At 40.5% G+C, this 13361-nt stretch overlaps 1 protein-coding gene across 1 annotated transcript in view; it reads right to left on the reverse strand.

Annotated features, from left to right (window-relative positions):
- Positions 1 to 753: 753 nt before the first annotated feature.
- Positions 754 to 13361, reverse strand: part of DDAH1 (dimethylarginine dimethylaminohydrolase 1) — a 132476-nt gene continuing 119868 nt past the window's right edge. The window contains exons 5-6 of the mRNA XM_019626419.1: positions 6040 to 6183; positions 754 to 3828 (exon numbers count right to left, since the gene is read on the reverse strand). Of these exons, the coding sequence (XP_019481964.1) occupies positions 3712 to 3828; positions 6040 to 6183 (261 nt within the window). The 3' untranslated portion in view covers positions 754 to 3711. The remainder of the gene's footprint in view (positions 3829 to 6039; positions 6184 to 13361) is intronic.

Genomic DNA, 13361 nt, shown 5'->3' on the forward strand with positions numbered 1-13361 from the left:
CTGAGCACCGCGTTCTTTCATAGTGTTCGCCATACGTGCAGTAACTTGTTTCCTAACTGTCTTCCTCTATGATGTAAATTCCAGGAAAGCAGGGACTGTCACCACTGTATCCCTAGGGCCTAGCAGAGTTAACCAGCACACAGTAGTTGCTCTTCCACCTCCATGCTTTTTCTCATGTCATTCCCTCGGCCTTGAATGCCTGCACTCCCCTCTCGGCCGGTTGAAGGCCGAGGTGCCCTTCCAAGCTCACATCAAACCTGACTCCTTTGTGTGGCCTCCTCTGCTTGGGGACCACCTCAGCACTGTTCTTTTTAGTTCCTACCTTACCTTCTGCTGTGTCATAATCATTTGTGCACATGTGTCCTTCCCTGCCCCTCCCAGATTGTCAGCCTTTGAAAGACAGGGGCTGTACCCAGGGACGGGCAGAGTGTGGGTATGTTAAATATGTGCTCACTTCTCTAAAACTATTGTTGGCCAGAACTCGTCACTCAGTAAAACTCCCATTTCTAGATTCTGCAGCTTATTGTGAGAGGGGGTTTTTCTCATTCTTATCTTGCTCCATTCTTGTGGAAGGCTGGGAGGAAAACGGGTCAGGGGACCCCTGCCAACATTGCCTTTAAAATGTGCCTCACTTCTCTTTCAGGAGCACTCTGGCACTTAGGTGGAGGGTTCCGTTTTTGTACTGGGGCCCACAGCAGGTTTCCCCAATAAAATCTTTAAAAAAAAAAAAAAAAGAGAAACAGACATTGTTGGTCACAATATAACTCACACTTTATTCCACCGTGATTGGTATACTTGTAGGACCAGGACAGCAAGAGACTAACATCAGTGCAGAGCTTCTCTGGACTAAAGGGCCGCGAAAGGCATTACTGGTTTTGGCACACAGAGTGTATAACCACACATTGGCTGGAACAAGATGGTCGGGAAAACAGAAAGCACAAACCTAACACCATGTGGAAATCATGTCTGAGTTCAGCAGACTGTTAAAGAGTAAATAATTACAAAGACTAACATGCAACTCTAGATAAGTCACAGTATTCATCTACAGGCTATTTTCTCCCTTTAGAGATGAAGAGATGGCCTTGGAAATCTGTTCACTGTAGATTAAAAGATCAATCAATACACATTAGTGAGATCGGCCTATTGATTTCTATAGAATCCATAGTTGAAGAAATAATGCTAAATAATGTACTTTCTCTATATTGTCCTTATTAAATTGAATCATACTGACTGACCAAGTAGTTCAACTTTTACTTACTTAAATACAATTACTAATGTCTTTATAATGTCAAAAAGCAGTTTTTGTTATTTATCTATCCTTATAAATCACAATGGACAAGAAGAAAACCTATGTATCAGGGTTTTGTTCCCCTTCACAGATAACATTATGCTGATGAGAACATCAAAGAAGTAATACTACTATGCTGCAAATATTTCAGATTTTCACATCATCATATCACATAGGGAGTCCAAAGAAGCCACTTAGTCCATGACACAGCGATGCAGAGTAAGATTCTTAGAAGAGGCACACAGATTCTAAGTGATTTCTTGAGACAAAAAAGAAGGAAAGAAGGAAAGAAACAAAGGAAAAGTGAAAAACAGCTTTCTGTAGAACAAACTGCTAAAAAAAATCTATTCACTTATAATTGATTAAACATAATAGAAAACAAACAATTCTTTAATTTGGGATAGAAGTAAAGACATGGACAATTATATGCCAGTTAGGTTTAATATTAGGCCTAAACTAGAGGATTGAGTTAGTTCTTCTGTGGTTGCTTTTGAGATGTTGAATGTTTGTAAGGGGATTTCTACTTTTGCCCGCATGAGGCCATATTTAACCCTAGGGGGCAACCATAACCGCTAAGGACAATTTTTCTTTGACTCGGGCATATGGAGAACATTTATTCTTTCTCTGGTAAAAACATATTACTCACCCATGATAAGGTAGTTGGAAATATGACATTGACCAAGATATGGTTTATTCATAGGCATGCATATAATTAGATATTTGCATGTGAAATGAATTTTAAAGTTAAGCAACAAGGAGGAGAAGGAGGAGAAGGAATTTCTTCAAAATCTGGCAAAAAAATCATCACATAAATGAAAAAGACAGAGAGTGGTTAAGAATGTATTGGTTTTCTCAGAGGTTTATCACTTCCATTTGCTAAGGGAGAGAGGAAATGCATGAAGGTCATTCTCTCTTGATCACCAAAAATAAGGAACATTTGATTACATACACGTAGGTGAACAGAGCAAGACTTGAAGTAGTATTTCTTAATCTCCCTGATTCTTACTCGTAAACAACAACCTACAAGCAACACAGGAAAGGTGGGGATGACGAGGAAGTTCAATAACATGCCTGGATCAGTCACCATTCCTTGGAAAGTACCGTTTCCCTGGCCTGCTGGAAGGCTGATTCTTTCAGGTTTAAGTAAAAGACAATGACCTCTCCCTTCACTGCGGCATTGTTCTATGTCAGAGATTCGTGTCAGTTTAAGGTTGTGCAATTTGAAGGCTAGAGAGGAAAGAAGTTTTAATTGAATTCCACAGTAAGTATTCATGGGTATTTCAAAGTAACATTGTCCATTGTCAACTGTTGGTTGCAAGCACCAGGCCGATCACTTCCTGAACATTCTCCGTCTGGCTCACACTAGACCATCAACAATCATTTTTAGATGGGATGTCTCTTTTGAAAGGAAGAACTTGACTAGGCTAGGATAATTGCTAGGGGTAGAAGGCTAGAAATAGGATGAGTCACAATGGGGGGAACAGTAATGAGCTAAGGAAAAAATAAGTCTATTCCCCAAGGTCCGTATATGGACAATAATGAAACAAAAATTCATGGTATGTGACTTAAAGACTTTTTAAGATGTTGTACCATGGGGTATTTCCAAGTTTCTTGATCTACGATCCCCTAGCAACCATCCGGTGCTGAATTTACCTTCCTAGGTGTGATGCCTTACTTCTGGAATTTAGATCTCTAGGGAAACACTGGCAGGATGTGCCTCTGTGCGGTAAGCTCTCCCCCAAACAGCGGCCCTGATTTTGGTCACAGTTCTACTGAGGAGCCTATTTGTCCCTCTTGGGGGGGTTGGGGTGGTGGCAGAAGATGTAGCCATGAGGCAGGAGAGACAGATGGCGGACAGGGCGAACCTGTAGGAAGGTATCCAGAAGGCAAGACCCCTGATTTTACCCAGACTCTGATAGAAGTGGGAAAAGCAAAAGAAAGTAACTGGCAAAAAAGTTTTCAGAGTTCACAAGAAAAAAAAGGGAAAGGAAAAGAATCCATGGGCCAGGGAATCTCATAGGAAGCAAAGATGATTAATGACACAAAGAAAAAAAAACAAAACCCCAGCTTATCTGATTGATCAAGAAGACATTCTTCGGCATATATTGGCAACTAAATGATTTTCACATTGATAATACAAACACTAAATGAGTGTTTCCTTACAATCATTAATCACATTTCAATAATTCATTAGCTCTATATTTTCTAGGTTGCTTAATTCACTTAGCAAATCCACAGCTTCCGTACCACGGTGAGGGGAGGGAGGGAAAGGTGCAGAACAAAGCAATTACACTCAAAATTAAACCTTTGTAAACCAGAGTTAGTAGCACAGTGGCACAGTAGATTGTCAATGAACACGACAAGAGTGTGGACAGCTGTTGGCCTTGAGTGCAGGACTGCCGGCTGCAGGGAGGGACTGCCCCTCAGGAGTCTGCCTTCTTGTTAATTAAAATTGAGCAGCAGGTGAGCAGCCCATCCACCTTTTCCAGTTCAGATAGGCTCACGGGGATCAGCATATGGTCCTTCAGTTTCTCATAAACCTGGAGTAGGGAACAAGGAGAGGGAGCAAAGGAGGATTATGTTTCTGCTTCTGTCTTACCACCTGCTCCCCACCTGGTGTAGAGAATTAATTTGGTTGTGAATGTAGGCTTTTCAACTCACTTAACCCCAAGATGTGCATGCAATCTAGACCACACACGTGGCCACAGCCATACCCATAGAGCTAAGGAGCATTGGTTAACCACTAGCTCTGCGCTTTAACCTCAAAGCCAAGATGTGTCAGAAATGTAGTTGGTACTAGAGATGCCTTAACTCTGCTGTTGTCATTGGTAGATGAAGTGATACATGAAAAGCAGTGGCTGTGTTTTCAGTCTGAATATTACTCGCTCGCCACACTTCTAAAACCCTTTCAACTATACTTTAATGTTTCTTTCCTTACCAACACCACTGGGAAAAACTTGACAAACTATAATTTAAGTGAGGCATTTCAGGCCAAACTGTTTTTAAACTACAGGTGTGAATTTTATAGCATCTTCTGACACTCATAGAAAGCATGTGTCAAAACTTCAAATTAAAGGTCCACAGATTTTTTTCCCCCTGATGATCAAACAAAGCACATTTTTTATAAAAAACAAAATCACCTGAAAACACACTGCCTAAAAATAATCTATCATTCTTCTTTAGGGAGCATTTTGTTCCTTGAAATTCACTGCTGTGTTTAAGAGCGCTGGAGCCTTAAACTTGACTTCCAAACCCAATGCGGTCAACTTACTACCTGAAGTGTGATTTCAGTCAAGTGACATCCCTTCTGAGCCTCAGATTACTTCTCTGAAAGACTGGAATAATAATGGTGCCCTCACAGGGCTATTGTAAGGAATCAATAAGATAATGCATGTAGCATGCCTGGCAGAGGGGAAGCCCTCAGTAAACATGGAGGTTACCATTTTTGATGATAGCACAGGGCTGAATTCAGAAGCAGCTAATGAACATCTGCTTGTCAGATGATCAGTGTGGTTGGATAGGCATGAAGGGTCCAGAGCTGTGACACTCCAAGTGAACTCTGTGACATGAGTGCTGGCTGATATCACAGATTCTAGGGTGGGGGTCTAGGAACCTGTATCTTGTAACAACCTTGATGCATACTAAAGTATGACACCCTGTATTTATCAAGAGCTGGTTAAGCTCAATCTGGGGTCAGGAGTCCTATATTTTCTCAGGTTCACACTTTCATCCACAAAAATAAAAATTACCTATGGCTCCCCCTACCATTCTCTTTTTTACCTGCTAAGAGGAAGACTGATTATGAGAATAAGCCTAGAAATTATACAGTACTGCACATTTAAATGGTGGCATAAAGTATCTAAAAATTTTAAAGCCTAAGATATTAAAAAAAAATAAGATCAGTGGTTACTAGTGGCTCATCTATAATGCTTAGTATAAATATCTTGTCCCTCTGGGCAGAGATGAAGGTGCTGAATGCTTAAAAGATAGGGATATTTGGAGGATCTATGGATGAACACTGTTTCATTTGCTTGGTAGGCTTCAATTGAAATTACTAAAGTATACAGATGAGACTGGCAGAGTGTCCCAAAGACAAGGAAAATTTTGTTAGACCAGGAAAGAATTCCATATCTAGCGACTATTCCCTTGGTAGGTTCTGAAGGCAGACTCTTAGAGGGACACTTGATTCCAAGTGTGCTGTATTTCTTCCTGCTCTACCCGTTTTTGACAAAGTGTTTTCTTTAATGCTTATTATGCTATGTAAGGTGCGCAGCCCCTTCTTTTTGTAGCCCTGACAATGAGCACCCACCTCTTTGGGTCATTCATACGTCTATGCCTTGAGAAACAAATGACCCTGTGATGAGGAGCAGCTCTGATTTGTCAGAAAACAATGACAAAGCTGACCATCTAATTGTAGGTCTCTATGCTTGATAAGTATCTGAGTGTGGGGAAGTACATTTCATCAGAGTCTGAGCACAAGGACTTACTTGAAAAGCTCTGAATAGCAGGCGTGATCATCTCAATTACTGTGCATGCATCAGCGACCAACGACATGAATGAGAAGAGTGAGTTAAATAAACTCTCCTTGTGACCAAAGTTATATTATCCTTTCTGCTTTCCTAATAACTTGGTATGTGCACAGGAAAAGGAAGCCCCTGTTATTTGTCACTCCATCATAAAATTATCCCCAGGGAGGGAGGCTGTCAGAGAGGCCTCCCTCGCTGCAGTGGCCAGGAAGGGTGGCATTTTACCTTTGCACTTTCTGGATATTCTTCTGGGGTTTTGTGCAGCAAGACATGGCCTTTGCTGGGGATATTTAGATATATACAGTTTGCAGCTATGTCATCAGGCACAGTGAGTTTGTCGTAGCGGTGGTCACTCATTTGTTGCATGATCTATAAAGAGAAACACAGCAGGCTTAAGCAGAGCGCCTCCCCACACTTTCAAGCAGAAGGAAGTCAATGTGATGGAATAACATAAGCTTGCAACCAATGCCTAAGAACTCTTCTCCGTGGTGAAGTTCCCATCTTCTAGGGGTCTAGTCACTTAAAACCAGGAGAAGAAAACCTGAAGAAGCTGTGGTTCTTGGGAAGAATGACAAGGGTCCTTCTTATTGTTCTGTTAAAAGTGTGTGGTCTCTAATTTTTAAAAGGTTTTAAAACTGTCTATAATTTTTCTAGTTTTGGTTCATAAGACCTATCAGTCTTATGATGGCCACATGATATATGAAGGGCCCAGTTGGGGTTTTGATGATATCCTTGGTGCGTAAGCAGGGCTGACCTGCTTTGTAGGAAAAAAGACGGTAACAAAACAAAAAAACAAAACAAAACCCACCAACACAAACAAACAAACAAACAAAGACCATAACAGAAATCGGAATGGTCAATAATCTAATTTAGCAATAACTATTGTACATACACGCAAACACAGTTTCCTCTTCTATGAATGTTTAAATTGAATGCACCTGTCTGTTGGCAGGTTATTCCCTTAATGAGCATAAAAATCACCTGGGGAGAATGGTAAACTCACTGGGTTTCACCCCATGCCACCTGATTCTGGTTTGGCAAATTTGAGGTGAGGCATAGAAATTTGCATTCTGAAAAGAAAGCCCTCTAGGTAATTCTAAGGCAGACTCCTGGAGCACACTTGGATAAAAACTGATTCAGCAGGTCTATTAATCAAATAATGCATTTATTAGTACCTTAGTGTAGAATAACTTTAAAAATAACACAAAAAGCAACTCTGCACAAAATTTAAAATATCAATACTTCATCCCGACCTCCTCAACACATTCAAAACAAATCCCTAAAATAGCTCTCTCCCTAAACCACACACATTTAAAAAATATCCAAACATCAAAAGCAAAGGAAATATTATTTTAGGTTTAGTTATGTAGACTCTTTCCCTTCTTTATCAATATTCATATATTTTAAGGAATCGGCATAAATGTCATGTAATGAAGATATAACACTATCTTTTCCATAATCTGGTTCTGATCTACCTCCCCAGCTAGGTAGGTGTCCCTTTACCCTTCAATATTTTTGTGAAAACGTGCTTCATATTACTAGACCTCAAATGGAAGCAAGCACCTTACCAGAGACAGAGTTCAAAAGAATAGTTATAAGGATGCTTAAGGAACTTAAAACTTCAACAAAGAGATAGCAAGCATAAAAAAGGACATAGAAACCATGAAAAAGGAACCAGTCAGAAGTGAAGAATACAATAACTGAAACATAGAATGCACTAGAAGGAATTATCAGCAGACTAGATGAAGCACAGGATCAAATCAGCAATTTGGAAAATAAGATAGCAGAAAACACCCAATTGGAACAACAAAAAGAAAAAAGAATTTTAAAAAATGAGAAGAATTTAGGAGACCCCTGGGACAACATCAGGCATAATGATTCACATCATAGGGGTACCAGAAGGAGAAGAAGGAAAGCAAGGTATTAAGAACCAGGCTAAAATCAATGAGGCCAAGGTTTGTCTTCTTCTTTATGCCGTACAGGAGGGCGGTACACTCTGTGGTCCTAACCCAAATGACTGTGGGTGTAAGACAGTAAGGGATGATGGACCTGGGTGAACTAGAGAGTGCACAGCACCTAAAAGCATTAAAACAAAGGAAGAAAAGAAAAAAAATACTTTGTATATATAGCAAACTGAACACATATGCCTCCTGTGTCAGTCTGTAACCCCGGATTTAATAAAATAGTCCAGGAACCCAAAGAGCAGATTGGTTTCTTCATGATATAAGTGGGGCTGTTTCTAAATGCAAGATGGAAGTTAGGATTTGTGTGACTTTTCAGCAGTTACTCTTGGTCCATCTGACCAGCATGCTTCTTTCCAGGTATAGGGAGTAAGATTACATAATGTCTGCATCTCTGTGTATTGTATCCTGTCGAAGGTGGGCAAAGATCGTCAGTCTGCTCATGTGTACAGTCAGAACTGGACTGCCATCCTTCACAGGGATCAGACCTGATTTACCTCAGAAGTTCAGGTAAATTCTAGAAGGATTTCTTCTAGACCAGGGAGGAGACAGTGCCCTGGGCCAGAGGTCTACTAAATTGAACCCCAGTGGTTCAAGGGCTTCACAGAAATAGTTAAAACATGGTTATGTACAGCCATTACCTGGTCAAGTCTAGATACAAACACAACAAAACTTAGACAATCTCATATTTCCACTGACTTAATTTTCTAATCAACTGAGAGAACTGTGGGTAGCATATTTTGGTCTATCACATTCAGGAGAGTTGCTCCCACCATTCGTAAGCACTATAATTGCTAGCTGGTTTTCAGGTAAATTCATGGTCTACAGATGATTCATTGCATTCTTTCCCATAGATTAAAAAAAATCACCTATGGCTCTTAGTACAAGATAAGTTGAAAGAGAAAGAAGCATTGGCAAGACCACATCTTATAGGCTGACCATACCCTTCATGGTCCCATAGGCAGCCTGGGCATATTTCCCACCTCTTAATCTGACTCATACATGTCCGGCGGTGACTATGAACCAGAAACATGGAATGTCGTACATTCCAGAGGAAGTGTTACCAAGGATCATTATAGTGCTGACTTCTTGTTTACCAGTGAGGGAACAAGTTAAAATTCCAAGGCTGTGTCTACCTCAGAAAGTACCCAGTTTCTTTGGCATAACGGAGACGGTATGTTTCCTTTCCCCAGTGCGCTTTATTTACTTGGGCTCCAGCTCTCTCCATGCTCCTCCACCTCCTTGAGGGAACCATTGCCGTCCCACGCCCCACTCCAGTGCCTATGTGTTTGTTTTGTTCTTCAGTTACAGGCATTTATTTGAAATTCTAAGCATTGCTTTCCCTCACTCTTTAGTGTTTCTCTCTCTTCCAGGCTTTATACTTATAATTTAAAGCTTCTGGTGGGAGCATTCTTAAACCACTGACATAGGGCCAGTAACCATATGGGGCTGGAGGAGCACTCTGTGGATACCCTGAACCACCAGAAAGATAAACAGGTGGGTCCCGGAGCAAAGTAAGCCTGAAACATCGCTGGAAGCAAAAATGACAAAACCGAAACTGTCCTACTTCAGGCACATCGTAAGGCAGGGTTCTTTGGAAAAGACAATCATGCTGAGAAAATAGAAGGCAGCCGGAAAAGAGGAAGACCAACTATGAGATGATTGGCTCCATAGCAGAAGCCATAGGCATGAGTCTACAGGAGCTGAGCAGGGCTGTTGAGGACAGGACATTGTGGACATCACTCAATCAGTCACCAGAAGTTGGAGCAGACTCAACAGCGGTAACACACACTCCCAACCTAGCATTTTTTGAGGATAGTTTCATTTTTTTTCATTACTGTGAGGAAAGGAATTATAATATACTTAGTGGGGAAATAATTAAATGCTGGGAATACATGAAGTAATTCACTGATAAATTCTACTGAGAGTTACTCTTAAAATAAATGTCTTAACAAAACCACCAAAGCCACCTGAGGAGAAATTTTTCAATTAATTTATCAAGGCTCCAGGGTTATCATTTTAAGACAGGTTAGAAAATGTGCCAAAAGAAATGACTTTTAATAATAGAACAGGCCCCCGTTCGGAACAGTGAGTGGTTCTGCTTAACTGTGGAAAGAAAAAAAAATACAAAAGCTATGTCAGGCATAGCCTTTCTAAAGAAAAAGGATTTAGGAAGTGGTAACTAGATAATACACAAAAATATATATATTTTTTCCCATGAAAAAGCTAACGCTGCTTATTCTTAATACAATTTCTGTCTTTTAGGACAAAGAACAGGTTTCTCTTTTTCCTATCAAAATGACTGTTTTCTTTTCAGGCATATGGTGTTATTGTCTGAAAAAGAGAGCTTGCCATTTATTTATACCTGGGTTCAGGAGATACACAACCCAAGATACTTGCCATCCAGGGCGGAACACACAGGAAAAGATTCTGGAGCCTGTAAGTCTCTCTAGCATCTTTCTCCTGTTGGAACGCGCACTGTGACGCTGCATCACATGGCCCGCCTGGCAGGGCATCGTGCCTGAGAGCTCAGGCTCCCAAGGAAAGAGCCGGGGTGAGGCATTTTTCCACTTTGTGGATGCACAGAAGCCTTTGTTGAAAAATGAGCATCATTTCAAATATCCTGAGAATGTGGCTATTGGGCCCTTCAGTTCCATGGTCTAACATTTTTTCCTAAAAAAGGATGTAGGAGGTGTACTGCTCCAGAGCTCTGTGTAAATTAGTGTTCTTTAAACCACAGGGACTGTACTTCCATCTTCTCCGTGTCAAGCCAGAACCAAAAGGAGAAAACCCTCAACCCTCCACAGGCACCACAAATTCCCCGGAGACCCCAGATTCTGGATAATATACAGGAATTCTATAGGGCTTTGGGGGAAGAGCTGAGAAATCAAGATGCTCCTCTAAATGCGTTTTCTGACTTTTGTCATTTCCCAAAGGAATTATTCCACTTTGTGTAACAGTAATTATTATTGGGATTGGATATGATTGGTGTTCGGTTCAATTCAACAGTTCAGTTCAATTCAATACCCCTTTGGACTATGCACCATGATGGCAGAAGGTGGGAAAGGGAAAGAGATGTAAAGGTAATTTAGTCACAGGCTCTGCCTTCAGGAGATGATAATCTGTACTTTAACTCTTTCACTGTATTAATTGATTTCAAGGTGTTTTTTTTCCAAAATGTGTCAGAAATCCACAAAAAACAAAAAGTTGATATTTGGATGATTTTAAGCATTTTATAATAACAATTTGAGCTGTTTTGTATATAAATGACATTATTTTTATGTATAAAAATTTATGGACATATTCACTCAGTTATATCTGACCATCATGGCAAAAGGGTTACGGCAGGACAAGCATGTGAAGCGTAAGCTAGCAGGAAAAAGAAAGCGAATCTCACATCTGTCATAGGCAGCGCCTTAATAAGGAGGCACACAGTAGAGAGGAAATGGCTCTGAGTAGCATCATCTTGGCCCCTGCATGGTCTGTTACACAGCTGCTGGTTTGGAGGAACTGGCCTTGCTCCCCAGAGTGGAGCTGTCACAAAGCAGAGTGGGAAATGTCTGGCTTTCAGCCCAAGAGGATTTACATGGCTAGTTGCATTAACAACCAGGCATTTCCGGCAGTTCCCAACATTTCTGGGAATTTTCTCATCCAAAGGACTGGAAAGTAGTTCCATTCTCCCACTTGTTACTCATGGTTTCTTTTTATTACATCAATTATTTAAAAAAAAAAATCCTGGGCTATGTTGTTTCACAGAACAATTTAGGACTTATTAGTCAAATACTGAAGCAAAGGTACATATTAGGTATTTGGAATATTTAGGAAATATTCAGAGCACATTTTTGGCTTGCTCTTAATTGATCTTTCTATGAAATATATGTATGTATCCTCTCAATGTATCAAAACTGAGACAATATTAAAAGCAACTGATTATAGATTCGATTGAGATATACAATATATGATGACCAAACATAAATTTCATTGCTAATGCATATCTAATATTATTCATTCCTTTATTTATTCATCCATCAAGGGTTTCTTGAGAGCTTGACAACAGAGCAGGCATCAACTCTGGGCAGTAACTTTAAGGCTGAGACAACACAGCTATGGAAAAATTTTAGAATTGATATCATGTTTTCATTTTTCATAGTCTTTCTGTGGATCAGGTCAAAATGGACAGAACCTGAGAGAGGTTGTCTTATAAATACCCTGTCTGAATTAAGGGGCTGTACGGATTCTAAGAATGAGGTCACATGGTTCTTTTTAGTTAAATCTGGGCATACTTTTAATGACAAATATTCCCTTCAAAGCTAGCGAGCCGCCATCTACCCTACGAATTCTCTCTCATATTTGGAGCAGCTGCTTTTGCTCAGTCTACGACTCACATGAATATGTGGAGGAAGATTTCTGCTACTCAAAAGTACAACCACAAATCACATGAACCATTTCTGGAAGGTTTCAGTGAAAGGTTGGGAGAACCTTCCACACTCTTGGAGGACCCTTCTGAGCTCTGTGGAGTGCTGGGGAGCAGGGCACGGACAGGAGGAGCAAGGGAAACTTTCTGGGTGTCACTGCCCTAAGTTTCTGATTTCAGAGATGCAGATGAGAGAAATGCAGACCAAACCACCCCTTCCAAAATGCAACATCTGGGACACCACCCTTCCTTCTCACTCCTGCCTATGCATTCTCTAAGACTAGCTCTGTGGCAGAAACAAATCTCTCACAATCTTATTCTCATGTTTTGTATGTAAAACAGTAGACAGCTGCCTACTTGGCTATTGAAGTCATGCCCCAGTTATGCTTCCCCAGATAGCTGTACCCTAAATTTAGCACCCTAAAAATCAGTGTCAAAAATTAATTCTGCATATTGGGGGCCTGATCATTCAGGTTCCCCTGGGTCATTTGAGAGCAAGAAACAGCTGGAGCATTTATTGGGCTATTTTCTATTTACTTATGGTTCATCTATTCTTCATTCATGTCTCAAAACAATCCATTTTTAGAGATGAGGAAACCCAGGTTCTGAGAAATTCAGTAATTTGCTCAAGGTCACATGTTAAGGCAGTCAATCCAGAACTTGGGTTCAGAACTTGAGTTCAGGTACGTTAGCCTCCAAATGTCCATCTTTTTCTATCATACCCAACTACCATGTTGCCAATATCCCTTGAAAGACTAGACTCTGAGCTCATGATTGGGTAGCCTGTAGATATTTTTCCTGTAGATATAATTTATTTGACCATATATTTTTAAAAGTTTGACTTTGAATGCATTTTAGACAGAGAAGTTCTGGCCCCTGAAGCCAACTGAGTGTGCAGCTGGACTGCGTGAGTTTGTTTCCTCAAAGCTAGCTATTACGTTCTTTAAGTAGATAAAAGAGGAGCATAGTCTTTGAGAATAGAAAAAGACAGCGGGTGACAAGGCATTATTGTTTCTTGAACAGCAGATGGGCAGGCTCCAAGGTGAGAGGCCAGAAATGGCCAAATGCATGCACTTTACAATGATGCCCACGGCCAGCCCTATTCATTCTGACCCAATTGCTGGTGGATTAATGCTTAGTCTCTGTATGAACAAATGATTCCTTGGTTATCT

Source organism: Hipposideros armiger, unplaced genomic scaffold (genome assembly GCF_001890085.2).
Source record: "Hipposideros armiger isolate ML-2016 unplaced genomic scaffold, ASM189008v1 scaffold_675, whole genome shotgun sequence".
NCBI classification, from domain to species: domain Eukaryota; kingdom Metazoa; phylum Chordata; class Mammalia; order Chiroptera; family Hipposideridae; genus Hipposideros; species Hipposideros armiger.